Source organism: Ictidomys tridecemlineatus, chromosome 5 (assembly GCF_052094955.1).
Source record: "Ictidomys tridecemlineatus isolate mIctTri1 chromosome 5, mIctTri1.hap1, whole genome shotgun sequence".
Classification (NCBI taxonomy): Eukaryota; Metazoa; Chordata; class Mammalia; order Rodentia; family Sciuridae; genus Ictidomys; species Ictidomys tridecemlineatus.
In genome coordinates this window covers 200,069,545-200,096,556 of record NC_135481.1, presented here as the reverse complement: position 1 = coordinate 200,096,556, position 27,012 = coordinate 200,069,545, and the positions used below count along the sequence as shown (strand labels likewise).

General features: G+C 56.8%; 1 protein-coding gene and 1 long non-coding RNA gene across 7 annotated transcripts in view; one reads left to right on the top strand and one right to left on the bottom strand.

Annotated features, from left to right (window-relative positions):
• The window catches only part of Zbtb46 (zinc finger and BTB domain containing 46), a 74,898-nt gene that overhangs the window by 12,615 nt on the left and 35,271 nt on the right, over nt 1–27,012 (top strand). For 4 of the 6 annotated variants that reach the window (XM_078052207.1, XM_078052206.1, XM_005325337.5 and 1 more), the window contains exons 2-3: nt 5,593–6,562; nt 22,483–22,764. In XM_078052207.1, the coding sequence (XP_077908333.1) occupies nt 5,626–6,562; nt 22,483–22,764 (1,219 nt within the window). In that variant the 5' untranslated portion in view covers nt 5,593–5,625. Of the gene's footprint in view, nt 1–5,592; nt 6,563–22,482; nt 22,765–24,014; nt 24,927–25,584; nt 25,630–27,012 lie in introns of all 6 variants that reach the window. The other 2 variants (XR_013439926.1, XM_078052205.1) reach the window with 2 other exon arrangements.
• On the bottom strand, nt 17,410–22,486 carry LOC144378224 (uncharacterized). Its single transcript, XR_013439929.1, has 2 exons — nt 20,212–22,486; nt 17,410–18,704 (listed from the first exon to the last, which is right to left on the bottom strand). It is a non-coding gene; the product is annotated as an uncharacterized LOC144378224 (long non-coding RNA).

Here is a 27,012-nt window from a genome sequence, read left to right as displayed (position 1 = left end):
CAGTTCTAGGTGAGACCCCCCCTTGGCAGTTCCCAGTTCTAGGTCAGACCCCCCCATGGCAGTTCCCAGTTCTAGGTGAGGCCCCCCCTTGGCAGTTCCCAGTTCTAGGTCAGACCCCCCCTTGGCAGTTCCCAGTTCTAGGTGAGACCCCCCCATGGCAGTTCCCAGTTCTAGGTCAGACCCCCATGGCAGTTCCCAGTTCTAGGTGAGGCACCGACCTGTCAGAGCAGTCCCCAGCCCTGGAGAACCTGAAGTTCCTGTTGGCCGTCCTTTACTGGGGTCCTGACACCTGGGAGGTGGCTTGGTCTTCAGGTCAGAAGGTGTCGGAGGGCAAGCACCCGGACTCTATTGGGTTCCCAGCCTCTGCTCCTGACAGGAGTGTGGAAGGGTGCAGTTTTCCTCCTAGCTGCTGGATCTGACTTTCTGGTGGGATGTCCCACTGGAAGACTGCCACTGGCCTGTGTGGAAAGGGCTTGGAGCAGGTCTCCTAAGTCTTTTGGTGGGCCCTCCTCTTCTCTTGCCTGTCAACCTCTGAGCCACCAGGTGACGAGCTCAGGGCTCCTGTGCTTGGGTTTTCTGTTTTCTGCTTGTTGAGACTTGTGGCTTTCTTATCTCACTGCTATACATAGCATGCCTGGGATGAATTGACCTTTTGGGTTGTTCCCGGGGGGTGGAGCCCAGGAGCAGAGCTGGTGGGTCAGAGATGGACTACATTGGGAGCCTTGTTCCTGCTGCAGGCTGTGCAGCAGGACCAGGCATGGGTCTGGGTACACCACCAGCTTTGGGTACTTAGGATCTGATGTTGCTCTTTGCTACCTTCATAAATTCAGATGTTGTGGTGCTCTCAGAGTCTAGGACATTGCACTTGGTCTCTTTAAGTCCTGTCCAGAGCCCTTTAAAGTCATAACATTAAGTTAAACCAAAGCTGGACACAGGGGCATACATCATCCCAGCCCCTCAGCAAGGTTGAGGAAGGAGGATTGCAAGTTCCAGACCAGCCTGGGCAATTTAGCAAAGTTCAACATAAAATAAAAGGGCTAGGATGTAGCTTAGTGGTAGAGTGCCGCAGGGGTCAGTCCCCAGCACTCATCTCTGCACACAAGGTTGAGCCCAGCTGCCAGTGCCAGGATTCATGTTGACCTTAAAAGAATAGAGAGGACATGGGGCTGGGGTTGTGTCTCAGTGGCACAGCGCTCACCTAGCATGTGCGAGACGCTGGATTTGATCCTCAGCACCACTTAAAAATAAATAAATAAAATAAAGGTATTGTGTCCAACTACCACTATATATTAAGAATAGAGAGGACAAGGGGCTTGCTCGGCACCCCTTGACTGAGGCTGCGCCATGTGCCCCTCAGCCCCACGTGCCCCCAGATGCCCTCAGTTGCTCTCTGTGTCCCCAGGTATCCCTGGTGGCACCCCCATACCCCATCTGGGCCTCGAGGCCAAGCAGTGGGTGAAGTTGCTGAGGGAGTGGCCTGTGCTAGAGGCCTGCTGGGGGGCTGTGCTGCCCACCAGGTCACCCTGGTGCCCCCACTGCTCACCCCCCTGAGGAGTGCCATCGGTGGGTCCTCTGCCTTCCTGCTGAGCTGTGGAGTTGTCTTTTTTCCTAACTTTCTTCCTTTCTTGTGGGTGTGTATGATGCTGGAGATGGAGTTCAGGGGTACTCTACCACTGAGCTGTACCCTGTCCTTGGTATTGTGTATTTTGAGACAGGGCCTCACTGTGTTGCCGAGGCTGGCCTGGGACTTGGGTCCTCCTGCCTCAGCCTTTGCAGTAGCTGGAATCACAGGTGTGGCCCTGCAGAAAAGGGTAGTGTTTACAGAGTCACTGCTGCTTATGCCTGGCCTCCTGGGGTGCGTTGCCACAGGACCAGACAGGCTCTTCCAGCGGGAGTTTCTTCTTGATGGGTTCTGGCAGCCAGCTCTGAGGCCGAAGTGTTGAGGGGCAGCCCTCCTGAGGGCTGCAGGCCAGGCCCCTCATCTGTGGCCCGTCCTCTAGCCCAGCCTCTGGCTGTCTTCATGCAGCCTTTCTGTGCATCTGTGCCCACAATCCCCCTTTGCATAGGGACCCCTGCCTGCCTCACCCCACTCAGTTGGGAGAGGCCTAGATTCCTTTTTGGAGCCACAGTGCAGGCCTTGCACCCTCCACCCTGCTCCAGCCCAGCATGAGGGAGGGTCCTGCTCCACCTGGTGGGGCCCGGGGCATGCTGTAAGCTTCCCTGTGCTGCGCCGTCTTCCACTGCCTCATGCTATTCACCTCCAGCCCTCGACCTAGGACCAAGGACCTTGCCATCTTGTTTTATTTTTATCAGCACTTTAAAAAGGATGTTTTGAGATATTCTTGGGTTAAAAATGTACAGTTTTGGTATTGCAGGTTTAATGTGATGAAGGCATGGTAGTTTTTTGACCTGATTGTGTACATGGAACCTGTGTGGTATTGAGGCGTGGTCCCTGGGCTGAGAGGCCCCAGCTTCAGTAGCGGGGCAGGGCAGCTCAGGCAGCACTGGACAGCAGGTGTGCTGCTAGTTTAAGGACAGAGTGGCTGGGGCACCCAGGAGGGCTTCCTGGAGGAGGCAGGGCCGGTGTCTGGAGGGGTTTCTGCTGCCTCTGATAGGGCTGAGCTGCCCTTCAAACTCTGTGACCCGAGGGTGAAAGTCAGCTTTAGGAGCCAGGTTCAAGGCCAGGAGCACCTCGGAGCCCAGGCAGTAAGAGCTGGTCTCTTCTTTTTCTGGAGCCCTGCCCCCAATGGACACACCAGGCACAGGGCCTGAGCCTGGTCACTGGCTAACCCTGAGGAGGATTTTCTGGGCCAGTGCCCTGGGCTGATCCTTTTCCGTCTTCTTCACCTGAGGGCCTGGACCTGGGCCACTTGCCCATGGGGCAGAGCCCGAGTCAGGATGTGAGGGTCCTGGGCAGTGGCTGCCTGTGTGGGCAGGTTCCCCTCATAGTAATGGGCTGCGGCTTGAGCCTCACTCCTGTCCTGTGGCTCCTCATCCTTGGATGTCCCAGTCATTGAATGCTGGCCAGCTGGTGCTCTCTGCTTCCTGCCGTCCTGCCACTGCTTCCTGAGCAGCCCAGGCTCAGGGCTGGAGGCAGCCCTCGCGCTCATGCTGGGAGCCGCCAGCTTTGCTAGCTCAGCCATGTGGATTGGGCTTTTCTGCACTGAAAGGCCAGGCTGGCCCTTAGCACTCAGACTTGGTGGGCTGCCTGGGTGCCCGCCTTTCTCCATCATGGAGTCAGTCCAAACATGCTTAGGAATGCCCAGGGTCACTTCTGCCTCACATTCTTCGTTGGTGGGGAGTCTGAGGCTGCAGTCAGGCCTGGAGGCCACCAATGTCAGAGCTGAGGCTCCGTGGGGTGCTGTGAGACCACCTGTGCCCTGCAGCACAGGTGCGGTCCCTGCCTCTCCCTGTCCTCCACAGCACCTTCATGCTGACTGGGCCCCTGCTGCTCACTGGCCTCAACTGGAGTCTGCCTATAGGTGGGTGGTGTCAGGCTGTGGGCCCTGCTGGAGGTTAGGCTGAGCCCTGGGACTGGGCTGGCTCCCCGTCTCACCTGGGCTGGTGTCTGTTAATGATATCGGACTACGTCATTTAAAACAATCTGAACCCAGGGCCTTGTACCCCAGGCCAGCGCCCTGCCACTCAGCCACATCCCTACCCCTAAGGATGCTGCATGCAGCCATGAGCGGAGGCCATGTGGTGCCTGTGAATCGTACCTTATGCCGTCACGTGGCAATGCACACGCATCTCCGTCTTGAGCTTTCCAGAACAGCGCAAGCTGTGAGCACCCAGGAAGTGCCTTGAGAACTGAGCCCTGCCCAGCTGCCAGGCCGTGCCAGGGAGCTGCTGGGTGAACGGGGCATAGCCTCCCTGCTTTTCCTCCTGCGGACAGCCTGCTGGGGTCTGCTGACCCTGCAGACCAGGAGGACACATCCCAGGCTGCCGCACAGTCAGCTGAGAGGAACCCTGCATTCCCCCCCTCCTCTCCCTCCTCCCCCTCCTCCTCCTCCTCCTCCTTTCTTCTTCTTCCTTCTTTCTTCCTTCTTCTTCTTCCTCCTTCCTCTTCCTCCTCCTCCGCTTCCTCCTCCTCCTCCTCCTCAGGGTCTGGCTAAGTTGCCCACCTACAACTAAAAAATAAGTTTAAAAAAATAATGAGGCTGGGGATGTGGTTTAGCGGGAGCGTGCTCGCCTGGCATGCGAGGGGCGCTGGGTTCAATCCTCAGCACCACATGAAAATAAAATAAAGATGTTGTGTCCACCGAAAAATAAATATTAAAAAATTCTCTCTCTCTCTCTCTCTCTCTCTCTCTCTCTCTCTCTCTCTCTCTCTCTCTCTCTCTCTCTCTCCAGTCACTGGGTGTGGTAGCCTTGTAATCCCAGGGACTCCAGGGAGAGTGAGACAGGAGGATTGCAAATTCAAGGTCAGCCTCAGTAATTTAGTAAGACCCTGTCTCAAAATAAAATAAAAAAGGCTTGGGATGTGGCTTAATGATAAAACGCCCTTGGTAGAATCCCCAGGACCAAAAACAACTCCAAAGCAAAGGAACACAAAACAATGACTCTAAGAAGAATGGACTTTTTCCTGAATGTGCCTAGTGACCAGACCCAGGGAGGAGTCGGCCTTCAGGCCTGGCCAGCAGGGGGCGCCTGAGGCCATAGCTCCTTGTCCCCTGGTCTGGGCTCTGAGTGTGAGATGCAGTTTGGGTGGGACAGACCTGCATGGAGGTTAGAACAAATCACCTTCCTGGTGGAGCTGCTTAGGGCCCAAGGGAAAGAGCGCCCCCATCCTACATCTGCATCAATATTCTGAGCACACAACTCTGCAAAAAGTCCCTGCTAAGCAGTCTTCAGGCACAGTGGCCATGCTCGTCATCTTGGAGTCTTGGGAGGCCAATGCAGGAAGATTCTCAAAATAAAAATAAAGTGGGCTGGGTGTTTGGCTCATTGGTAGAGCACTCTGAGTTCAATCCTCAGTACTGGACAAAAGAAAAAAAAAAGAAGAGGGATGTCATTCTTGCAGGAAATAAAATAATGCAGCTGCGACTCCTGGGTTTGAAGCGAGGCACTGACGTTTCTGGTGTCAGTGGCATGGCTTGCGGAGCTGTGGTCCGTCCCTCCACATCAGTTAGCCTGAGCACATGGAGCCACTGGCTTAGGCCTCTGAGTTGCTGGGGTTACAAGTGTGCCCCATGGCAGCCCACAGTTGGGGTCATTTAGCCTAGATTTTCAGTTTAGCCGGAGAGTTGGCCCATCTACTTACTGAAGGGTGACCTTATTAATTCTGGGTCACGTTGGTTCTGTGTGGGGATTCTTTTCAGCACCGGTGTCCATTATGAGCCTGGAAACGGGCCTTAGATGTCCTGCTGGGTAGGGTCAGCGCCCACTTGCTGCCTGCTACCCTTCGTGGGGAGGGTGGATGCCTCCTGCACACCTGTGCTCCAGGTGTGTGGATAGCCTCGCTGGCAGTGCTCATCCCCTCTGTATGCGGGGTTTTCGTGGCCACTGTGCTGGCTGCTGGCCTGTACCGTGGCCGGCCACAGTCCCTGTCCACCTGGGCTGCATGGGTAACTCTTCTGTCTTGCCCCACAGAGTCTGTAGAAGAGGCAACACCAAGACTTCCCAATGAACAACCGAAAGGAAGATATGGAAATCACGTCCCACTACCGGCAGCTGCTTCGCGAGCTCAACGAGCAGAGGCAGCACGGCGTCCTGTGCGACGTGTGCGTCGTGGTGGAAGGCAAGGTCTTCAAGGCCCACAAGAACGTGCTGCTGGGCAGCAGCCGCTACTTCAAGACGCTCTACTGTCAGGTGCAGAAGACGTCTGACCAAGCCACCGTCACCCATCTGGACATCGTCACTGCCCAGGGCTTCAAGGCCATCATTGACTTCATGTACTCAGCCCACCTGGCCCTCACCAGCAGGAACGTCATTGAGGTGATGTCTGCCGCCAGCTTCCTGCAGATGACGGACATTGTGCAGGCCTGCCATGACTTCATCAAGGCTGCTCTGGACATCAGCATCAAGTCGGACGCTGCCGACGAGCTCGCAGAGTTTGAGATCGGCGCCCCGGCCGGCAGCAGCACAGAGGCGCTGATCTCTGCTGTGATGGCTGGCAGGAGCATCTCTCCGTGGCTGGCGCGGCGCACAAGCCCCGCCAACTCTTCCGGAGACTCAGCCATTGCCAGCTGTCACGAGGGGGGCAGCACCTATGGGAAGGAGGACCAGGAGCCCAAGGCCGAGGGCCCCGACGACGTGTCCTCGCAGTCCCTGTGGCCTGGAGACGTGGGCTACGGGCCTCTGCGCATCAAGGAGGAACAGATATCGCCTCCTCACTATGGAGGGCGCGAGCTGCCTTCTGCCAAGGACAGCACGATGCCGAGCTCTGCCTCAGAGCCGGGAGCCGGCGACGGCTGGCAGCCCACGGGCCGCAGGAAGAACCGGAAGAACAAAGAGACGGTGCGGCACATCACGCAGCAGGTGGAGGAGGGCAGTGGGGCCGGCTCCCCCTCGCCCGCCTTCCTCCCCACGCCCGGGTGGCCCTTCGGCAGCCGGGACTCAAGTAAGCGTTTCCTTTGCCACGTCAGGTCCACACCCAGTGCCCGGCGCCCGTGGCCTCGTGGCCATGGGTGGAGTGGCGTGGTCACTGGTGCATGCTGGGGGCTTTCTGCGGTCTCCCCGTCTCATAGGGAGTCAGGGTTCCCACGGGAACATAAGTGACGGGGCTCAGGCTGGGGCGACTGGTGTCTGGGAGCTGCTGCCTGTCCGTTCCCATCGTGCTCCACCAGTGGCCACCCGGGGCGGGGCTCCTCCAAGGCCGGGGACCAGGTGAGGGGTCTGTGGGTGGATCGGTGGGGAGGGTCCTGGGGAAGCTCTTCAGCCCCGTGTGGGGTGTGGGTCCAGCTGCTTCCTCTTGTTTATGGTGACTGAAGGGGTCATTCAAGGGGTCACTCGCCTGTCATCAGAGTGCCTGTGGGACCCAGGCTGTCCCCTCAGCTGCTGCAGCAGTGCTGTGGCCCTGGGCCTGCCGCAGGATGCAGGATCCGTATTTGCTAAGTGTGGTTCCCAGCCAGGCTAATAGGGGCTGCCGCATGCTGGGGGCTCCGTGACCCGCACAGGCCCTCTGCCCTGCTTTCCAGGGCCCTGCAGCCACGCATGGGAGCTGGGCTTCAGCCTGCACGGCCATGTGCTGTCCGTCTCCCAGCATGGAAGACAGTGAGCTCCCTGTTCGTGCTGGGGCTGCTCCTGGTGCCGAGCACCCCGCAGTAGCCTCTGCCTGTGCTGCATGTCCTCTGAGCGGCAGGTGGGGCTCCCACTGTCATTCCTCCCAGGCCCAGGCCAGAAGGGCACTGATCAGAGCACAGGTGGCCATTGCCTTCTCAGGGAGGCTGCCAGGATGGTTAGCATGCACCTGGGTACATGTGAGTGCACAGAGGGGTTCATGGGGCAGACACCATGGGGCCCAAAGCCTGCAAAGGTGCAGCCGGAGCCAGGCGAGCTGGTGGGCGGGCGGGAGGGCTGGCTGGGTGGGTGGACACAGGCCCTAAGCTCCTCCTCTCCTTAACGGAAGCCTCGGGAGCTGGGAGTGCTGTAGAGGGTTCCTGAGGCCAGGTCTCCACACTGGCCGGATCAGTGCAATAAAACGTACACGGCATGAACCTTACTGGGTGACCACTTGTTCTTTTTGGCATTGAGGATTGAACTCAGGGGCGTTTAACCACTGTGCCACACCCCCAGCCTTTTTATCTTTTACTTAGAGACAGGGTCTTGCTGAGTTGCTTAGGGCCTTGCTATGTTGCTGAGGCTGGCTTTGAACTCACGATCCTCCTGCCTCAACCTCTGGAGCTGCTGGGATTACAGGCTGGCGCCAGTGTGCCCAGGGACATCACAACCACTTTTAAGTGCACAGTTCACTGGGAGGTCACACTATTGTGCCATGTCATTGCTCTACATCCAGAACTTACTTCACTGGGTGCTGGGGTGGAGCCCAGGAGCCTGCTGGGCCGATGCTGTGCCCCGAGTCCCCTCCCCCCAGCTCAGTAGCACTTTTTTATCATCCCAAACAGAATTCTGTCCACCTCACAGGACCTGCCGTGGGCCCTGTCAGAATCCACCAGCTGTGGAATGCTGTTGTTCACCACGCACTCTCTGTTCCTAGCCTTCACACTGAGCCTCCAAGGCAGGGCCCAGCTCACCACGTTCAGCTGAAGTCGATTTAATTCAGGGTTTCCCTTTTCTGTGGGGATGTCCTGAGCACAGTGGATGTAGAGCAAGTCCCTGGCTTCCACCCAAGATGCCAGTGTCACCTGTCCCCCAGGCGTGACAGTGCAAGGGTTACGTGACATGGACAAATGTCCTGAGAAGGTCCTCCACCACTGGTGCTGAGCTGAATAGAGTCAGGTGAGTGTCCCTGCTGTGCCTATGGGGAGGTACCCACAAGAGCAGACACGTCAGTGACTCACTTCTGCTCCTAGCTTTGTTTTACAATCGTCTACAGCTCTGACAAAGCCCCTGGAGAGTGACTAGCCTCCATGGGCACGGTCTGACATGCACAGACGCACCAAGGCCCCCGTGGGTGGTGAGTCGCCTGCAGGTGACAGTTCTGGGGGCCTTTGTGTCACAGAGCTGTCAGCGGGTTAGGAAGCAGCACGCCCCTCACGCCTGCTGGCTGGACGTCTCCACAGTTGGGGAGCAGGTGTTTCCAGATTCCAACAAGTGACTGCGGCTGTGGACTTTCCTTTGCGTCTTCAACCCTTAGGTTTCCAAGGCAACTGTGAGCCGCTCCTGCCAGCAGATTCCCAGTGCTGAAGCGTGGGCGTGGGATGTGGGCCTGGGCTGGGCATGGGACCTGGTGGCCAGTCGTTCCTGAGCTTCTGTCCTCTGCTCTGGCCCCCCGCCTGGGATTCAGAGGTGTGAGTCGTAGTCCCTTAGGGAGGTCAGCTCATTTTCTTTGAAGGTTTATTGTATCCTAGGGAGGATTCTCCCCTCTCCCTCCACCTGGAGGAAGGAGAAAGGCTCTTTCCTAAGGAAACGTGTTGGGTGGTTACTGCAAGTCGTCGGGGCATCGGCCAGATCGTGGACGCCCAGCCCTCCTGCCAGCTCACTCACCCTTTCTGCTCTGTGTCCCCTTGGCTTGTGGTGCCCCAGGACCTGTTGGCCATTAGGAGCAGTTCTCCAAGTACAAGGTCCCATGTGTTCTGACCTAGCCGCTCTGAAGACAGAGTATTCCACTGTCCCCCTGTGAGAGCGTCTGGGACAGCACTGGGCAGGACAGAGCCGCCATGCAGCCCTGGCACAGTCAGGGCTCTGGCCAGGCCTGCCCTGCTGGCGTCAGCTTTCTGGGGCTCTGCCTCACTGCCCCGTCTGCAGAGGACAGCGACCTCAGTGGTGGCCGGTGGAGAGGAAGCTGCTGATTCAGGAATGGCGGAGGAGCAGCCCAGGGCCCCGTCCAGGGTTCTGCAAGACTGAGGTCCTGTAAGCTGAGAGCTGTGGCACACACCTGTCACCCCAGGAGCCTGAGGGACGGAGGTAGGAGGCTCCCAAGTTTCAGGACAGCTTGGGCAACTTAGCAAGACCCTGTGTCAAAATAAAATAAAAGGCTACGATGTAGCTCAGTGGCAAAGTGCCCTTAGGTTCAATCCCCAGTACTGAAAAAATAAATAAAGCCTTGAGGTTTTGTGTGTGTTTTTGTTTGTTTGATTGGTTTTTTGGTACTAGGGATTGAACCCGGGGTACTTACCCACTGAGCCAAATCCCCAGTCCTTTTTTGTATTTTGTTTAGAGACAGGGCCTCGCTAAGTTGCTGAGGCTGGCTTTGAACTCGCGATCCTCCTGCCTCAGCTGTCGGAGCTGCTGGGATTGAGCCTTTAGCTTTTTTCTAGCTAGAGCACAGTTGTGGTTCTGTAGAACACACGTCTGTGCTGAACTTCAGTGGTGTTCAGTGACGTTGGAACTCGTGGCATCGGGACTTTCATGACCACACTGGGACCACAGAACACCCAGTTGGTAGGTGGGTCCCTGGAGGCTCCCGTGTCACCCTTGTCATGGCAGCCTCCAATCCTGCTTGGGGTGGGGAGTGGGCAGCGCCAGCTCCCAGACCTGGCTCCTCTTGGCCTCTGCCAGTCCCAGCCTCCTTAGTCTCCCTTCCAAGCTCTCTTCAGCCTCCTGGTGCTCCTGCTGGAGATGAAGTGAGGGAAGCCAGGGGCATCAGAACCTGACCAGATCACACAGGCGCAGACTGACCGACTTCCAGAAGCTGTGGGCCTGTGGGTTTGTCTCTGTGTTGCATTGGGTGCAGGCTTCGCGAAGCAGCTATAGACAGGAAGGGCTCACTGAGCCAGGTGCAGCCTGCAGGGCCCGGTCAGGCTGAGCCGGCTCCACTCTGCCACCTAGGTGAGGATGCACTAATGGTGCTGAGCAGAGGGACAGGAAGGCAAAAGCAGGAGCCAGATGCTCGTGGGGTAGAGGGGGCATCTGCTTCACATGGGAGCAGGCAGGTCGCTGCTTGTGCCAACTGAGCTGAGGGTCCAGTGGACTCTGGCCTCTCATCTGGGGTGGGTGTGCTGAGCTGGGGCTCAGGACCTCCACTCTGGCTGTTCTGACTGAGCCACAGGGACTTCTGCTGCCTACCTGCTCCTTCAGGCTGAGCTCACATGCAAGGGCCTGTCGTTGCCACTTTCTAGGAAACATGATGCATACAAGGGTGAGTCCTGAGGGGTCTTGTGGGCATCAGCTCAGCTTACTAGTGGCCTGACTGCTCAGCAGAGCACCTGGCGGAGCTGGGAGGACGCCTGGTCCCCAGGCAGAGGCAGATCAGCCTGGGCTGAGGAGGGGCCAGGCTGGCCTGCTCTGGGACACCGCCTGGCTCTGGCCTGCGGACAGTGGGAGGTACAAGGGTCAGGAAAGTCGCCCTCTGCTGAGCAGCACTTTGTGGTAGTGGCTTTTGTGATACTGGGGACTGAACCCAGGGCCTCTGCATGCTAGGCGAGCACTCCACCACTGAGCCACCTCCCCAGCCCCTTTGGCTTTTTATTTTAGGACAGGGTCTCACTAGTTGCCCAGGCTGGACTTGAATTGCAGTCCTCCTGCCTGTGCCTCCCGAGTAGGTGGGGTCACGGGGTCGTGGGTCACTCCCAGCACATCTGAGAACTCTTGTCACTGCTTTCTTGGAAAATGTGAGGGTGAGAAGAGCCCAAGTTCAAGGCCAGCCTCAGTAAAAGCAAGGCGCTAAGCGACTCAGTGAGACCCCGTCTCTAAGTAAAATATAAAATAGGCTGGGGATGTGACTCAGTGGGTAAGCACCCTGGGTTCAATCCCTAGAACCCCCCCCCAAAAAAAAAAACTGTTTGGGGGGTGCACAGCGGGTATGTGCAGCCAGTGTTGGGCACCCTAGCAAATACTGTGTGCACACAGGCGGACAGAGATGCATGTCACTCAAAAATGTCTTTGAGGCCCCTCAGAGTAAGCATGCAGACTTTTATTTAATATTTATTTTTTAATTGTAGGTCAACACAATATCTTTATTTTATTTTTATGTGGTGCTAAGGATCGAACCCAGTATCTCATGCATGGTAGGCAAGCGCTCTACCTCTGAGCCACAACCCCACCCCCATGTGTTTTTGTTTTTTTTTTTTTTTAAAGAGAGAGTGAGAGGAGAGAGAGAGAGAGAGAGAGAGAGAGAGAGAGAGAGAGAGAGAGAGAGAGAGAATTTTTAATATTTATTTTTCAGTTCTCGGTGGACACAACATCTTTGTTGGTATGTGGTGCTGAGGATCAAACCCGGGTCGCACGCATGCCAGGCGAGCGCGCTACCGCTTGAGCCACATCCCCAGCCCCTGTTTTTTTTTTTTTAAGTATTTTTTTTTGGTTGTAGTTGGACACAATACCTTTATTTTATTTATTTATTTTTATGTGGTGCTGAGGATGGAACTCAGAGCCTCACATGTGCTAGGCAAGTGCTCTACTACTAAGCCACAATCCCAACCCAAGTATGCATACTTAAATATATGTTAAAATTAAAAAAAAAAGAAGTCTGAGGACTGGGTGTGGTTCGGTGGTAGACTGCGTGTTTAGCATGTGTGAGGCCCTGAGTTTAATCTTCAGCCTGTAAAATTTTAAAAAAGGTCTTGGAAACAAATGTGCCATATTATGTCAGAGAAGTCCAAACCACCAACATGACCAGCACCCACAGGTGCTCATGCCCACAAGACCCCGTCCTTGTGTGGCCTTTGTCCTGACAGGGGCACTTGGTTGAGTTTGGATTTTCCAGCCAGAGGCCAGCTGTCCTCCTAGTCCCAGGCCTGCCCTCTCCCGCTGAGCCTGCTCCTTCCTGGAGCACCTAGCACAGGGTGTGAGTCTGGCACCTCAGGACCCCAGCTGTACCATGCATGTTTTGGGGGGCAGCAGGCGGCCTGCAGGCGTGAGGCAGCTGAGCTGTGGCAGGCCTAGTGGCTTCACCCAGCACAACTCTGCCACTTGCAGAGCCCAAGGCCACCTTCACAGGCTCCAGGGAGCAGCCCGGCCAGGCCCCCCAGCTTGGCCATGGCCACAGCCCTCCTGCCTTGCTCCCATCCTCACTCCTCCTCTGCCTCACTCCTCCTCCCCACCTCCTCCTGATTCTTCTTACCTGCGGGGTCTTGTCCACGGCAGGTGATGGTGTCGCAGGCTCCGGGGACTTGGATATGAATCCTTAGCACACGGTGTGTTCACCAGCAGGTGTGCTTCATGGGAAAATGATCTCTCACTCTTTGAGATGTGACGTGGCCAGTTGCAGGTCCATGTGTACCAGTTGAAGACTTTTTTGTCTTTACCTCGAATATTGTACTGGGAAACTTGAGGAAAGGGAGCAGAGCGTACCTGCTTCTGGGTTCCTGGGTGCACTCTGTTTCGCTGTTTTTCTTTATTGAACATCCATCCGCACACCCCAGTCCACCTCATTTTCAGGGCTTTCCGAAAGGTGGGCAGCATGCACTTCAGGTTTGTCTCTGTCAGAGTCCAGTTTGCATTTGTAGGTGGATTTCATGCACAGGAATGTGCCAGTCTCAAATTCATGTTGAGGAAGTTTGTGCAGACATGGAGCCCAACCCCACTGAGGGGGAGAGGTCCTGCCTGGAAGCCTGTGGGATGGTGGCCGGTGTGTCTGGGGTGGACTTCGCCCTTGGGACAGGTCCCTGTGTGTGCCAGTGAGTGTGGCTGTGTGGGCTGCGTCTGCCTCCGGCTGGGTGCCCCTGCTGCTGTCCAAACACCCTGCCTTGCCTTCTTCAGTCTCAGGGTGACCAACATCAGAAGTGTCTTGGCTTCTTCTTTCTGTCTGTCTTTGGTGCTAGGGATTGAACCCAGGGGCTCTCTACCACAGAGCCACATCCCAGCCCTTTTCATTGCTTTTATTTTGAACCAGGGTCTCCCAGACTGGCCACAAACCTGACTTGCCCACCTCAGCCTCCTGGGCTGCGGGAGCCCAGGCCTGCACCACCCCTGTATTTTGATGGGCTCTGACAAAGGTGTGTAGACCAGCAGAGGGTGGGTGACCCCAGGTTCCCTCGGTCCTCGGGCTCTGAGCAGTGTCCTGAGCAGCCTGGAGCCACCGAGAGGCGTGTCCCAGGGCTTTCCCCTGGGTCTGGCTTTGTGTTTCTCTTCCACGCTGAGGTGCGGGTGCAGAGGAGCCCCGCAAGGCCTCGTGCAGGCCCCATGATGCTGTGCCTTGCCGGCACTGGCAGCCCCTCTCACCGGCCAGTCCACAGGCCAGGTGGGGCCTCCAGCTCTGCCTCTTCTCACTCGCTGTGTTCAGCTCTGTGTGTCCAGCTGCCATCCAGCCACACTGTGGGCAGGACCCCGAGTGGCCCTCGCACCCCTGCAGCCTGGTCTCCGTGTCAGAAGCCCCCTGTCTTCAAGGCTGCTCACTGTCTGTGTGTCAAGGAGGCACAGGATCCCGGCCGCCCAGTTCTGTGGCCTGGCTGTGGTGCTGCTGGCTCGTGGTCGCCTGTGGGTGGCCTCCATCCTGGTTTTGGCTGAGGTGGAGGAGGCTGCGGGGAGCCCACTTGTCTTTGGACACCTGGTTTGGCTCCTCGTCAGTGAACACGGAGGAGCGGGGTTGTTAGCCCCTGGCCAGGGGTGCTCCTCCTGGGAAGCAGCCAGCAGCCTCCTGCCGTTGCTTGTCGCATGCCCACCAGCAGCGTGCAGCTCCACAGGTTCCATTGGCACCTTTGGATTTCGTCCCCTCGGGGGAAGAAGCGTGGGTCTCTTCAGGGTTTCCATTTCCTTGGTGGCTGAGTGTGTCAGTCAGTTTTCTGTCACTGTGACAAAGTACCTGAGATAAAGGACTTATTTTTTTTTTTTTTTTTTGAGAGAGAGAGAGAGAGAGAGAGAGAATTCTTTTTAATATTTATTTTTTAGTTCTCGGCAGATACAACACCCCTGTCTGCATGTGGTGCTAGGATCAAACCCAGGCTGCATGCGTTCCAGGCGAGCGCGCCACCACTTGAGCCACATCCCCAGCCCCAGATAAAGGACTTATAAGGGAGAAGGTTTGTTCTGGGTTGCGGTTCACTTGGCCCCTTGTTTTGAGCCTGTGGCGGCACAGTGCATCGGTTGTGGGTGTGAATGGAACGGGGGCTGCTCCCTTCCTGGTGGCCAGGAAGCACAGAGAGACCAGGAACCAGGTCCCAACATCCCCGAAGGCTCCGCCTCCCCCAGTGTCCAGCCGGGAGACTCTGCAGCTCTGTGCAGCAGGGGGGTTGGGCTCTTTCACAGCTTCTTGGCTGTTCACAGAGCTCCTTCTGCTGTCTGTTGTTCCTCCTCGGGCTGTGAGGTGCTGAGGGCTTGTCCTGGGCTTGGTGGCCATCTGCTTGTTTGTGGGAAGTGTCCACTCGTCTCCGTCCATTCATTTTCGCTGATCCTGCTGTTCTTCATGCAAGTCCGACACCGGGTGCAAACGCTTCCTGTGTCTTTTGCTCCTTGTCTCATCCAGCAGTATTTTAAGAGCGGCAGTGTTGTTGACCCTTTTCTTTTTGGCTCCTTCTCCTTTGGTCCTAGGACCTCTGCCCAAGTCACCAACTTCTCCTGAGTTTGCTTTTTCCTAGAAGTTTTACAGACTCGAGTGCAACGTGAGCTCCTGTGACTTGAGTCACTTTCTGTATGTGGCATGAGGTTGGCTTGCGGTTGGCTTTTGGTGCGATTGTGCAGTTGTCCTGATGCCACTCACCAGAGCATTGGCTTCTCCCTGTTGGAGCTCCTAGCTGAGGTGCTGAGTGCGTGCACGGCCACCTCTGTGTCTCCAGATTTCCCAACTGCAGATCCAACATGGATTCAAAATATCAAAATCAGGAAATCAAATCTCTGCCGAACATGCACTGACTTCTTCTGGTCACTGTCCCCTGAACAGTACAGTGTCCCACCTGTTTACACTGCATTTCCGCTGTGTTAGGGATCACAAGTCATCAGAGCTGGCCTGATGGCCATGGGAGGGAGGCCCTGGCCCTGTGCAGACCCGGTGCCACTCTGCCAGGGACTTGAGTGTCATGGGCTTTCTGTCCTGGGGCTCCCAGACCAGTACCCTCAGATACCCAGGAACAAACGCACACAGGAGAAGAGAAGTCCTCACATGATGTGAAACACCCTGATAGGATTATAAGTGAGGAAACAGATCTGATCTGGACCTTCAGAAATAAAGAACAACTTAAAAAAACTCACAAGGTGGAGGTGACTTCACGCGTCTCGAGCGTTTTTCTGCAGTTGTGTTTCCTGAACCTGGTGCTCGGTGGTGGTGGGAAAGCCAGTGTTTGGCTGCTCCTGAGGCTCCATGTGGCTCGAGGGGGGTGTCTGCCGTGGGTTCCACTCCTCAGACCCAGCCAGGCCAGGGAGCCTGTGGATGGGCCCCTACTCAGGTGGGGCATCCTCAGACCACAGTGGATTTGGAGAAGTCTGGAGGGGACTCCTGCAGCTGCCCTGCACCTCATGCGCCCTCCCTTAGGCTGCCCCTGATGCGGATCTCGCTCCTGCCCAGGGCCTCCATGCAACTCTGCGCAGTGTTTCCTGCTCCTAATCTACTTATTGAACTGACCCAAATGAGCCAGTTTTATCTTTTGAAAGCTCTGATTGTGGTGGTGATTTCTTTCCATCTAGGGGTCATTTATTTATTCATTGTTGGTGCTGAGGACTGAGCACAGGGTTGCTATGCCACTGAGCCACACCTCCAGTCCTTTTTCTTTTCCTTTATTTTGAGATGGTTAGGCCCTCACCAAGTTGCCCAGGCTGGTCTGGAACTTGGCTCCTCCTGCCTCAGCCTCCCAGTCCCTGGGCCACAGGTGTGTAGGGACCTCTGTGCTAGGCTTCAGCTGGGTTTTAGTCAGGTTCCCCACACACCTGTGACCCGAGGACCCGACCAGAACAGCTGTAGAGGAGGGAAAGTTTGCTTGAGGCCTCACGGTTTCCGAGGTCTCAGTCCATGATGCCGGCTCCGTTCCTCGGGGCTGGAGGTGAGTGGAAGAGTGGCAGAGGGAGCAGCTCACATGGTGACCAGGAAGAGAGAGGCTCCACTCCCAGACACCGAGCCGTGCCGCCGTGCCCCCTCCTCCAGCCGCACCCTCCACCTCAATCGCACTCAGTTAGTCCCTGTCGGGATTCGTTCACTGACTGAGTCAAGGCCCTCACAACCCCGTCGTTTCTCCTCTAACCTTCTTGTACTTGCTCGCACGTGAGCTTCGGGATGCTCCCATCAAGATGAACAGCAGAAGACAGAGAGAGCTGTTTCGGAGGTGGGAGTCACCTCCAGAAGAGACGCTGTGCTGAGGTGGCAGTGTCGCCCACAGGTGGCCTCCAACACTCGGGCACAGGTCTCTGTGTTTGCTGCTCTCCAGTGGGAGGTGACACGGACCCTGCCCAGCTGTGGACAGTTGACGTGGTCCCATCTGGCTGCTGTGCAGGTGACACTGCTGGGCTCATGGCTGTCTGGGAAGGAGCTGAGGGCGGCCTCTGCGCCCCCTGGGGCCGTCTCCCCTCCGATTCCCAACCATCTGCACTCTGTCGGAAGCAGTGGGGCATGGCAGGGAAGCCACCGCCCCAGCCCCTCATCTGCAGCTGCAGCCCTCTGTGGGCCCAGCCTGGCTCAGCCCTGGGGTCTCTCCCCAACCCTCCCTTGTATCCCTGGGGAGGAAGACCCTCATGAAGCAGGCACGCCCCAGAATGGACAGCAGCGGGGACCGAATCCAGCAGAAGCAGGGACCCTGTGGCTGAGGAGGGTCGGGGCCTGGGCAGGCCTGCCCGGCATGGTGGGGCCAAGCAGGAAGGGCCCTAGGGTAAAGTGAGGGAGAGGCTCAGGAGCGCCCCAGAGAGTCAGGGACATCAGAGGCCAGCGCTCCTCCGGGGTCCCAGACTGCCGCGACCCCTCGCCAGCAAGGAGGACACGACACAGGATTCTTCTTTCAGCAGTTTATTCAGGCCTTTAATTATGTGTCTCTGGAAGCTTCTCTTCCTACTACTACTACTACTACTTCACCCGAGCGCCCCAGCCTTGATAAAGCACATCAAGCCCCAATGCACAACTGCCACGTGGATCTTTCTCACAGGGTGTTTTACAGCTACGTGCCAACTCTCCCAAAATAAGGAGTTGTTTATCACAGGCCACGGCGCTTATCAGCGCCACCTTGTAATGGCGACCACGGTCTGCTGACACGGCTCACCACAGTTCCCCCTTTTTGTTTCACTAAGACAATACAGGCGAGAGTAGAGGTCCAATCCCACTGTGCAGAATGGCTGCATAGTATGGCTCAGCCCTAAGGAGGGCCCTTCCCCAGATCTGACTCCATATCAGCCGACACCTTTTTTCGTGGGGCGGGGCGTGGACGCGTCAAACCCGCATGCAATAGGACATGCTCCCCTTGAGGTCCCGGTCCACTGCGGGATCACTCAAGTGCAGTGCCTTGCCTCGCATCCTGTATCGTGACGATGGTGAACAAAAGGGGGTAGCTGGGACTACCTCTGTAGGACAACCACAATTAAGTTGGCGACACCCTGAGAGAAAGGCACGGGCTTTAAAGCCATAGCTAAAGACCAGTGTGGAAACCCTTCTGCGTGCAATGGCAACAAGACCTGCAGAGTGCAAGGGCTTTCCAGCACTAGAAGAAAGACAAAAGAAGGACATGTCGAACCCAGTGCAATGTTAGAATAACTTGGGGTGCAACGACCATGTCAAAGGCCCTAGTGTGGAAACCCATCTGCGTGCAATGGCAGCAAGGCCTGCAGAGTGCAAGGGCTTTCCAACACTAAGAGAATAACAAGGAAAGACATGTCAATCCCAGTGCAATGTTATAATAACTTGGGGTGCAATGACCATGTCAAAGATTTACTGTTTAAGATGCGCAAGCCAGACCTGAGGCGAGTTGCCATTTTCTAAAGCTGCAAGAGCTTGTATGATCATAGCCTTATCGTGAGCACTGCGGGCCTTAAGGCGACAGAGAAACCCCAAACAGAGGAACATACCGAAGCAACACATTGCACCAAAAATGCCTACTCCCACCCACTCCTTAAAAAAGGAAAAAGCAGAAGAAATCCAACGGGTGAATTGTCCCAAAGTCACTGGTACGACACGGGTGTTGTTCAAAACAGCTATCTGAGTCAGTTGAGACTGGATCAAATTTTCTGCCACCATGGACCAATTTCCGGCCAAGTACTCTCCGATGATGCGGGAAGCGTTTCTGAAATCATTAAATCTGACAGAAGTTATGTACAAATGCGCACGTTGGTCAACACAGCCCAAAAGCACCATGTCAGACAATTCTTCTACCTGAGCTTGAAGTAGGTCTATTCTTTGGTTAGCAGCTAAAATCCCTGACAAAAGATGTTGGTTAACTTTATTTTGAGATTCGAGTATGGTGGAAGTTTGTTGAATAACATTATTAATAGTGGCAGCAGTTTGTACTTGGCTGGCCATGGCTACTCCGGCCGTAACTGCTGCATGATTTTGAGCAGCCTGTTCTACTGCACCCTCTAACATGAATGCTCTCCAATCTAGATATTTTCCCGGGGAGACACAGGCTCGGACTAAGCCACCCCAATCTGAGGGGGTCATGCAGAATCTAGTCAGTCCTTCCACCTGAGTAAGAGTGAAAGCAGCATCTCTGCCATAAGTACGGACGGATTCTGCCAAGGTTTTAATTATTTTAAAATCTAAAGGCTCATGATATCTTCCCCTATTATTGTCCTGAAAAACTGGGTATGCTAGTCCCATGTCTGTATTAACTGTTCTCCAGACTTGAGAATGAAAAGTCCTCCCGGAGCCTTGGACTCCTCCCACGTACGGGGGCAGAGCAATGGGTGGATCTATGGGTGGAACATCAGGTATAGAGCCCTCCTCTAGGTTCTCAACTTCCTCCCCAGAACTGGATTTATTACCCTTCTCACAGCAGGCTTTTACATCTGTTGTTTCCCGTTTTTTCTTTTTTACCTTAGTCTTACGTAATTGTTGTAATAACTTGTCCAATTCCTCAGAACTGTCCGAGCTACTTGTGTCCTTGGGAGTTTTTAACTCAGTCAAGTCCGGATAGAGCCTTCTCCTCTGTTTAACTTCAGACTCCCTTGTCTGTTCACCACTCTTACTCCTAATACTTTCTGCTACCTCGCTATGTGACCCCTCTGATTTTTCTTCATGCAATTGCTCAAGAACGGCCTGACCCTCGCTCACAGCTTTCTGGCATTTACCATCCATTATACACCCCCTCACTAATTTCCAAAGCGGAATGGTACCGCCCTTTAAAGTTCCTTGTTTGTAAGCGAAATCCAGATCTTTCCCTAATTTGTCCCAACTGGGAATCGTGAGACTCCCTGAAAAAGCAAACCAAGGAGCTACAGAGTCAGTCTCTTCTAAAAACCTCTGTAATGTGCTCCGCTTCACTTTAAGTCCCTTAGAACGCAGTAACCCGTCCAAGGCCAGCAAAATTGGGCTTGAGGAAGTAGCACCCATACTGTTCCAAGCAGTATAAAGAAAGTGAAAATACAAAACCCCGCTCTCTCCTTATTTACAGAGGAGCATCTTATTTTATTATTTTTTCCCCGCTCTCTCTTTATCTACAGAGGAGCGTCTTATTTATTATTTTTTCCCCGCTCTCTCTTTATCTACAGAGGAGCGTCTTATTTTATTATTTTTTCCCCGCTCTCTCTTTAATTACCAAGGAGCGCCCCGCTTTCATTTGCAGATTCCCACTTTACCTGGGAACTTACCGGTGCACCACCCTGACTGCTGAAAGTTCTGGATCCTGGGTCCGAGGAGGTGTTCCCCGTCCGGGCCACCAACTGCCGCGACCCCTCGCCAGCAAGGAGGACACGACACAGGATTCTTCTTTCAGCAGTTTATTCAGGCTTTTAATTATGTGTCTCTGGAAGCTTCTCTTCCTACTACTACTACTACTACTTCACCCGAGCGCCCCAGCCTTGATAAAGCACATCAAGCCCCAATGCACAACTGCCACGTGGATCTTTCTCACAGGGTGTTTTACAGCTACGTGCCAACTCTCCCAAAATAAGGAGTTGTTTATCACAGGCCACGGCGCTTATCAGCGCCACCTTGTAATGGTGACCACGGTCCGCTGACACGGCTCACCACACCAGACCACTAAGAAGGGCGTGCCGGCCCTTGCAGCGCCCTTGCTGGGACCCCGGAGGCACCAGGCGCAGCTCCAGACTCTGGCCGCGGGGGGCCACCCTGGCTGCTGTGCTTCTGGACCCTGTGGTGAGGTGGAAGATGTGCTCCTTGCTGCTTTCCTCCCTCCCTCCCTTTCCTTTATTCATTCGAAAAACATTCACCGAGGCTGTTGCCACGATCCAGGCAGATCCAGGCACCTGGGGGACACTGTGACAGAAAGGCGCAGCGCACAGTGTGCCCGCTCCGGGGGTAACCGTGACCGGAAAGGCGCAGCGCGCACTGTGCCCGCTCTGGCAAGACAGATGGGAAGCCCTCTGGGCCAGAGCCATGATCAGAGGTGCTGATCACGGGCTGGGCTCAGCAGGGCCTGCGTGAGCGTGCGTACAGGAGCGTGCACGTGCGTGTGTGTGTGTGTGTGTGTGTGTGTGTGACTCGTGTGCCACATGCGGCACATGTGTGGTGGCAGCACCCACGCTACCAGTACACGCTGCATTTCTGAGTCAGCAGTTCTCAGGGCCCTAGGATGGGCCACCTCGGCTGCCCTTGGCCCTCATCTGGGAGGCACCTGTGGTGCTGTGGGGACTCGTGTGCAGAGTGGCCTGGCAAGGCGGGCAGCAGGCGGAGCTGCTGGAAGATTTCACTGGACGTGGGACAGTGCCTAGTGCAGGCTCCAAGCCGTCATCCTGGGCCCATTCGTCAGCTGGTTCTTTGGTCATATATGTCTGCACTGGGACGGGAGGGACCCAGGACGACAGGTAGCAGGTAGCGCTCTGCCATGAGCCGCAGCCCAGCCCCAGTTTGTTAGGTTTTGACATGGCCATTAGGGACACTTGCCCCGCTTTGGCCTCCCTCCCTCCCTGTGGGTACTGGGGACTGAACCTAGGTGCACTATCACTGAGCCATACCCCAGCCCTTTTAATAATTCATTTTGAGATGGGTCTGGATGAGCTGCCAAAGCTGGCCTCGTGCTGGCCGTCCTCCTGCCCCGCCTAGTCCCTGGGATGCCAGAGTGGCCACTGTGTGGGTCGTCTGCAGTTTTACCAGGTGCACAGGGCTTCTGGCCCACGCCCTCGCTGGCACTCCTCACGTTCTGGGTTTTGGGGCCCACACCTCAGGGGTATGACGCTGTACCTGGCTGTGATGGGCATTTGATGTCTTTGGATACGTGTCTGGTCAGACCTAGTGCCCTGGTGTTTGTCTTTTGAATCGCGAGAGTCCTTTATGCAGTCTGGGTAGGATTTCTTGTCAGAACATGGCTTGGAAATATTTTCTCCCCATTTGATGGGTTGGTTGTCTTCTCACTTTCCTGAGAGCAGACATGGGACATAGGAGGTTTTGATTTTGATGAAATCTAGTGTATGTTTTTGCTGCTTGTGCCTCTGAAGGGCAGGGCAGGGGCCGTGGCACACAGGTGTGGACCTCAGAACCCTCACCAAGCCCAAGCTCCCTGGATTTCTCCTGAGCGTTGTGGCTGCAGCTCCGATATCCAGGCTGGATGCTGGTGCTGATATCTCCTCTTCTTTGAGGTGGAGTCCTGTAGCTCCGGGCATTCTGCCTGGGTCTGAGTCCTCGTCCAGGGTGGGTCTCTGAGCAGGGCTGTGGCCTGAAGCCTGGGCTGTGACGGTGAGGAGCTGCCAGGGCACAGCAGGTCGGGGTGGCAGGGTGGGGCGGGATGGAGCACTAGGCCACTACAGAGCCCTGGCAGGTGTCCTGGTCATCGGGACTGGGTCCACATCTCACAAGCCATGGTCAGCAGCAGGTTGTGGCCCTCCCCTAGACTGGCCGCGTTGTCCACTAGGAGAGTCTTGAAGATTGCCATGTCCTCTGACGTGTCCTCCTCCCACCCACAGGTGCAGACCTGACTGTCACTGAGGCCAGCAGCTCCGACAGCCGAGGGGAGAGGGCCGAGCTGTACACGCATGTGGACGAGAGCCTCCTGGGAGAGGCCAGCTGCCTGGGCCCACCCCTGACTCCTGAGAAGGATGAGGTGCTGCACCAGGCCAGTGCGGTGGCCGGTCTGCGGGCGGCACTCATGAGTCAGAGCAGCCTGCTGTCTCTGAAGGCCGACGTGCTGGGGGACGACGGCTCCCTGCTGTTCGAGTACCTGCCTAAGGGTGCCCACTCGCTGTCTCGTAAGTCCAGTCCCTGGCCTGTTGCTGTGCTTGCTTCCGCGTCCATCATCCCATCACGAGGGTCAGACCCAGAGAGCATGGAGGACAAGGGTGGGGCTGCCCATCACCCAGTGGCTGAGGGCTGTGGCTGCTGCCGTCCCTCTAGGCATCTTGGGAGGCTGCACAAAGCCCGAACTGGCCTTGGGGTCCCCTGGAGCCCTTGTGTGGTCAGGCAGCAGGAGAGCCAGGGAGGTGTTTGCTGTTCACGCTGCAGGCCTGGAAGGCTCGGGTTTCTGTGGAGCACCAGGCGCCCTCTGCTGGGCGCTGGGCCCAGTGGGGGAGGTGTGCAGCCGAGCTGCGGCTGCCGAGGAGGACAGCAGGCCACCCGCGTGCTCGTTCTTGTTAGATGATGCCGTGGCAGTGAGTGTGGGAAGAAGCTGGGTGCTGTGTCCTCCCTCAGCGCTGTGGTGGGAGGTGAGACCACGCGTGGCAGGAGGTACGGCCGCACCTTGCAGAGGCCCCTGGTGCCTGTCCCTGGTGGGCAGGAGGTGTTACCTGAGCAGCTAACACAGCCTGCAGCAGCAGCCCCAAGACTGGCAGCGCACGCGGCCCCAGGCAGTGCCGTGCCAGGAGGCTCTGCCAGGGGTGGAGTGAACAAGGGCCTGTCCAACACGGGGCGGGGGCACACCCCAGGCAGCAGGTGCTGCGCAGGGCGGGCGGGCGTGTGTGTGTGGAGCCGCGTCCTCACCTGGTGCCGAGTCCCCTGAGTGAAATAAAGGAGGGTGCCGGTCGTTTGTGGGGCTTTGGAACATGTATCTTTGTTTTATTTTCACTGTTTTTAAAGACAGTATTTTTACAACTTTGTTTTCATGAGGACTGAAATATCCTGAGAGTTTGTGTTGGTGTAAGGGCTGTGTATCGCTATGGCTAATAAATGCTGCCTGGAAGGAACGCCCGTGTCCTCTTTATTCCTGTGCACCTGTCGGGTCTGGAGGGTGGGGCGGGGCAGTGTGTGGCCACTGGGCTCTGGTCTTGGACACGCTGCTGAGAAATGGAGATGGAGCCATTTACATAGGTGCTGGGATCTGCCACAGAACGACATCCACGGGCACCGAGCAGGCAGACGGAGTGCGCAGTGGACCGAGTGTGGACTGGTCAGTGAGGAGAACATGCAGTGAGTGGGCTGTGTGCAAAGCGTAGACCGCCAGCGGTCCTGTCTGGGTGGTCCTGGAGCGTTCTAGAGAAGCTGAGTTAGTGTCCTTGTTTCATAGGACTGACCAGACGGGCAGCAGGCGGGGGTGTCGGCCTGGTATGAGGACTTCTGCATGTGAGCAGCCTGACTCAATGGCCTACCTGTTACGGTCATTGTTCCCTGAAAAGGAGCCATGAGCTGTGCCAAGTGGCCGCTGTGTACAAACAACCCACGCAGGTCCTCGGCCAGCGCGTTGCCTCCGTGGGCCTGGAGAAGGCGCCGGAACGTGGTAGCTTGGATCTCACGTGAACACCAGCCGCCGGGTACAGGAGGGTGTGGCATCGTCCCTTCCCATGGTGACACGAGAGCACAGGCGTCCTTTGGAGCACCGGGAGCTTCGGCCAGTGACACCCACAGAGCTGCATGTGACATGGTCCTGCCTCCCTGCAGGAGGCCGCCAGGCTCCTGGGGGCTCATGGCTGTGGCACTGGAACTGGGCTATGGCTCGCCCTGGGCTGTGGGCAGGAGCATCTGGAGGGCAGAGGCAGAACCTCCGTTTTGGCTTAGAGAACGCTTCCTTCAGCTGTTTAAACAAGGCATCCAGGGCCCGAGCTCGAGTCTGGATGGTGCTGGGCCCTTGCCCTGTGGGGCGTCCTGCCCTGTGGAGGAGCCGCAGCATCTGCCTGGAAGCCCCTGTCAGATCAGCCTTGGAGGCCCGAGGTCCTGTGCTGCGACTTTCTGTGATGAAACCCTCTGTTGAAATTGGTTTGCTCCTGGGAGGCTGACCCCGAGCTCAGATGAGTCACCAACGAGACCCCTGCTGCTGGGTTTGCCCAGCTGAGGAAAATGCCCACACTGGCCCTGCATGAAGACCCTGGCACTGTCCCTGGCCAGCCATGCACTCTGGGGACCTGCATGGTGCTCCTGGAACTCTGGTCTCTGGTGATCCTGCATCCCGAGCCAAGCGGCTGACGCTGCCCCTCCATCCCAGGTGAGCCTCCAGGCAGTGCCAGGTGGCCAGGAGCAGGCCAGGGCGGGCGCCGTTGAGGCCCAAGCCTGGTGCCTCAGGCGCTGGGACGTAGCCTTCCTCCTCCCTCGGCCCCTTTCAGCTCGTGCGTCCTTGGAGGTGAACCCAGCGTTAGCTATCACTAGGACCGCTCCACTCCCCGGGGACACAGGAAGCAGAACTGTTGGATTTAAAGTGTTTCTTGAGTCACTTGGGCGCCTGGGTGGGAGGACCTGTCAGGGGTCCCACGGTCAGGACCAGCCAGGCAACCCTGCGAGACCTGTCTCTGTGACCCTGTTCTGAGGATTTCTTCCCCAAAAAACATTTGATTCACATGCAGGAGGTTGAGAACTCGGATTCCCACGGCCGAGAGCAAGGCCATCTCCGGGGGGCCTTCTTGCATGGGGTCACCGTTCCTGACCATCTGCCTTGGCCCCAGAGGTCTGGTGGGTGGACGTGCTCCTTCGTGTCCCTAGCCACAGGGGAAGCCTGGAGCCACCGCCTGGATCTGCAGGTCCCCTGCTGCTCTTGGTCCTGCTGCGCAGGTCATCCCCGCAGGGTGGCTTTGGGTGCTGGTGCTCTGGTAACGGCTCTTCTTCCACGCGTCTGTCTGTTGGGAATTAATGACAGCCTTCCTTTCCAGGTGGCCGGTGACAGGTTGTCTTTGTAGCTGCTGGACGGGGACCAGGTGAGTGAGAGGGGGTATCAGTTGCAGAAGTGTTGCCCACCTTTCTCACACCACCGGTCAGTAGCTCGTGGGCCTCTGGCTCTAGGTTGGCATCTCTGTTGACCTGGACGTGGGTCTGAGCAGAGCTGTCTAGACCTGGCTCCCGGGGTCCCCTCTCGGGTCCTGAGGAGCCGCCGCCAGTACCCGGCATTCCTCCCACAGGCTGGGTAGCCTTGCCCCACCTGGAGGGCCGCACTGGGGCGCCAGCACTGTGGTCTGGGGCGCTGGGAATGCCTGTGGAGTCTGCTCAGGGTCCCTGCGGGACAGACGCTCAGCTGTGCACCATGGCTCCCAGGCAGGACGGGCCTCCAGTGCCCTGAGCCCTGAGTGGGGCTGGGTGCCTGGTGTGCGGGTCCCTGTGCCCACTCATGTGCAGCTTTGATATGTGGGGCAGTTAGGGACACGGCTGTGAAGCCCAGTCAGGGAGGGGCAGCCTGGCAGGGGTGGGCACACCTCCAGCCTCCAGGCCACCTGACCATGTGGCTTGTGGAGTTGGGGGACAGAGGAGGGGCACAGGGGCATGTGGAGGTGGAGTCCAAGAGGTCTGCCTGACTCCCCGGAGGGACCTGAGGGCCCGGCCAGCCGGGTGTTGTGCAGGCCTCTGCCCACGCACCCCTCAGTGCTGATGGGCATCACCAGATGCTCCTCTTCAGAAAGTGCCATCTGCCTTCACGCATGCGGTCGACATCACCTCCTTACTCAGAGCTGGGGCTCCCCTTTGCGCAACAGCAGGTGGCTCAGGGGGGTCCTGGAGTAGCCAGAGTGCTGTCAGGCAGGGTGGGCAGCTGTCCCTGGGAAAGGCACGTCCCCTCAGCCTGGCGGACAGCCTTCCCTGTGACCGGTGCAGACCGCCTTCAGGCCGCCGCAGCTCCCTGCTGATGTGTCTCTGTGCCATGATGGCAGCTCTGAGGACAGAGGCTGGGCCCGCCAGGGCAGGTCCCTCTCAGGCTCTGGTGGCCATCTGCACTGAGCGTGTCCTTACTTTGTGGGCCACCATGAGTCTGTTCACTGTCACACCGAGATTTTTGTGTCCCGCCTGGGCACCTTGGCTGGGGGCATGGGTGATCCCACCTGAGGTGGGGTGTGTGGTTGGGGTGGTGGGGAATGGTGTTGGAGGTTACCAGCTGACCATAGGGAGGTACCTCTTGGGACCCACACGCAGGCCCAGAGGTTTTGGTTGGTGTTTGAAAACAACTTGAAATTTAGATGGTTTCCAGAGAGCCTGAAAAAACAGGCTGTGTGATGAGTGGTAAAAATGATAAGGGATGTAGGAAGCTGTGTGTGTGTGTGTGTGTGTGTGTGTGTGCGCGCGCACTCTGGGGGCCCTGGGGTGTTTTATACTGA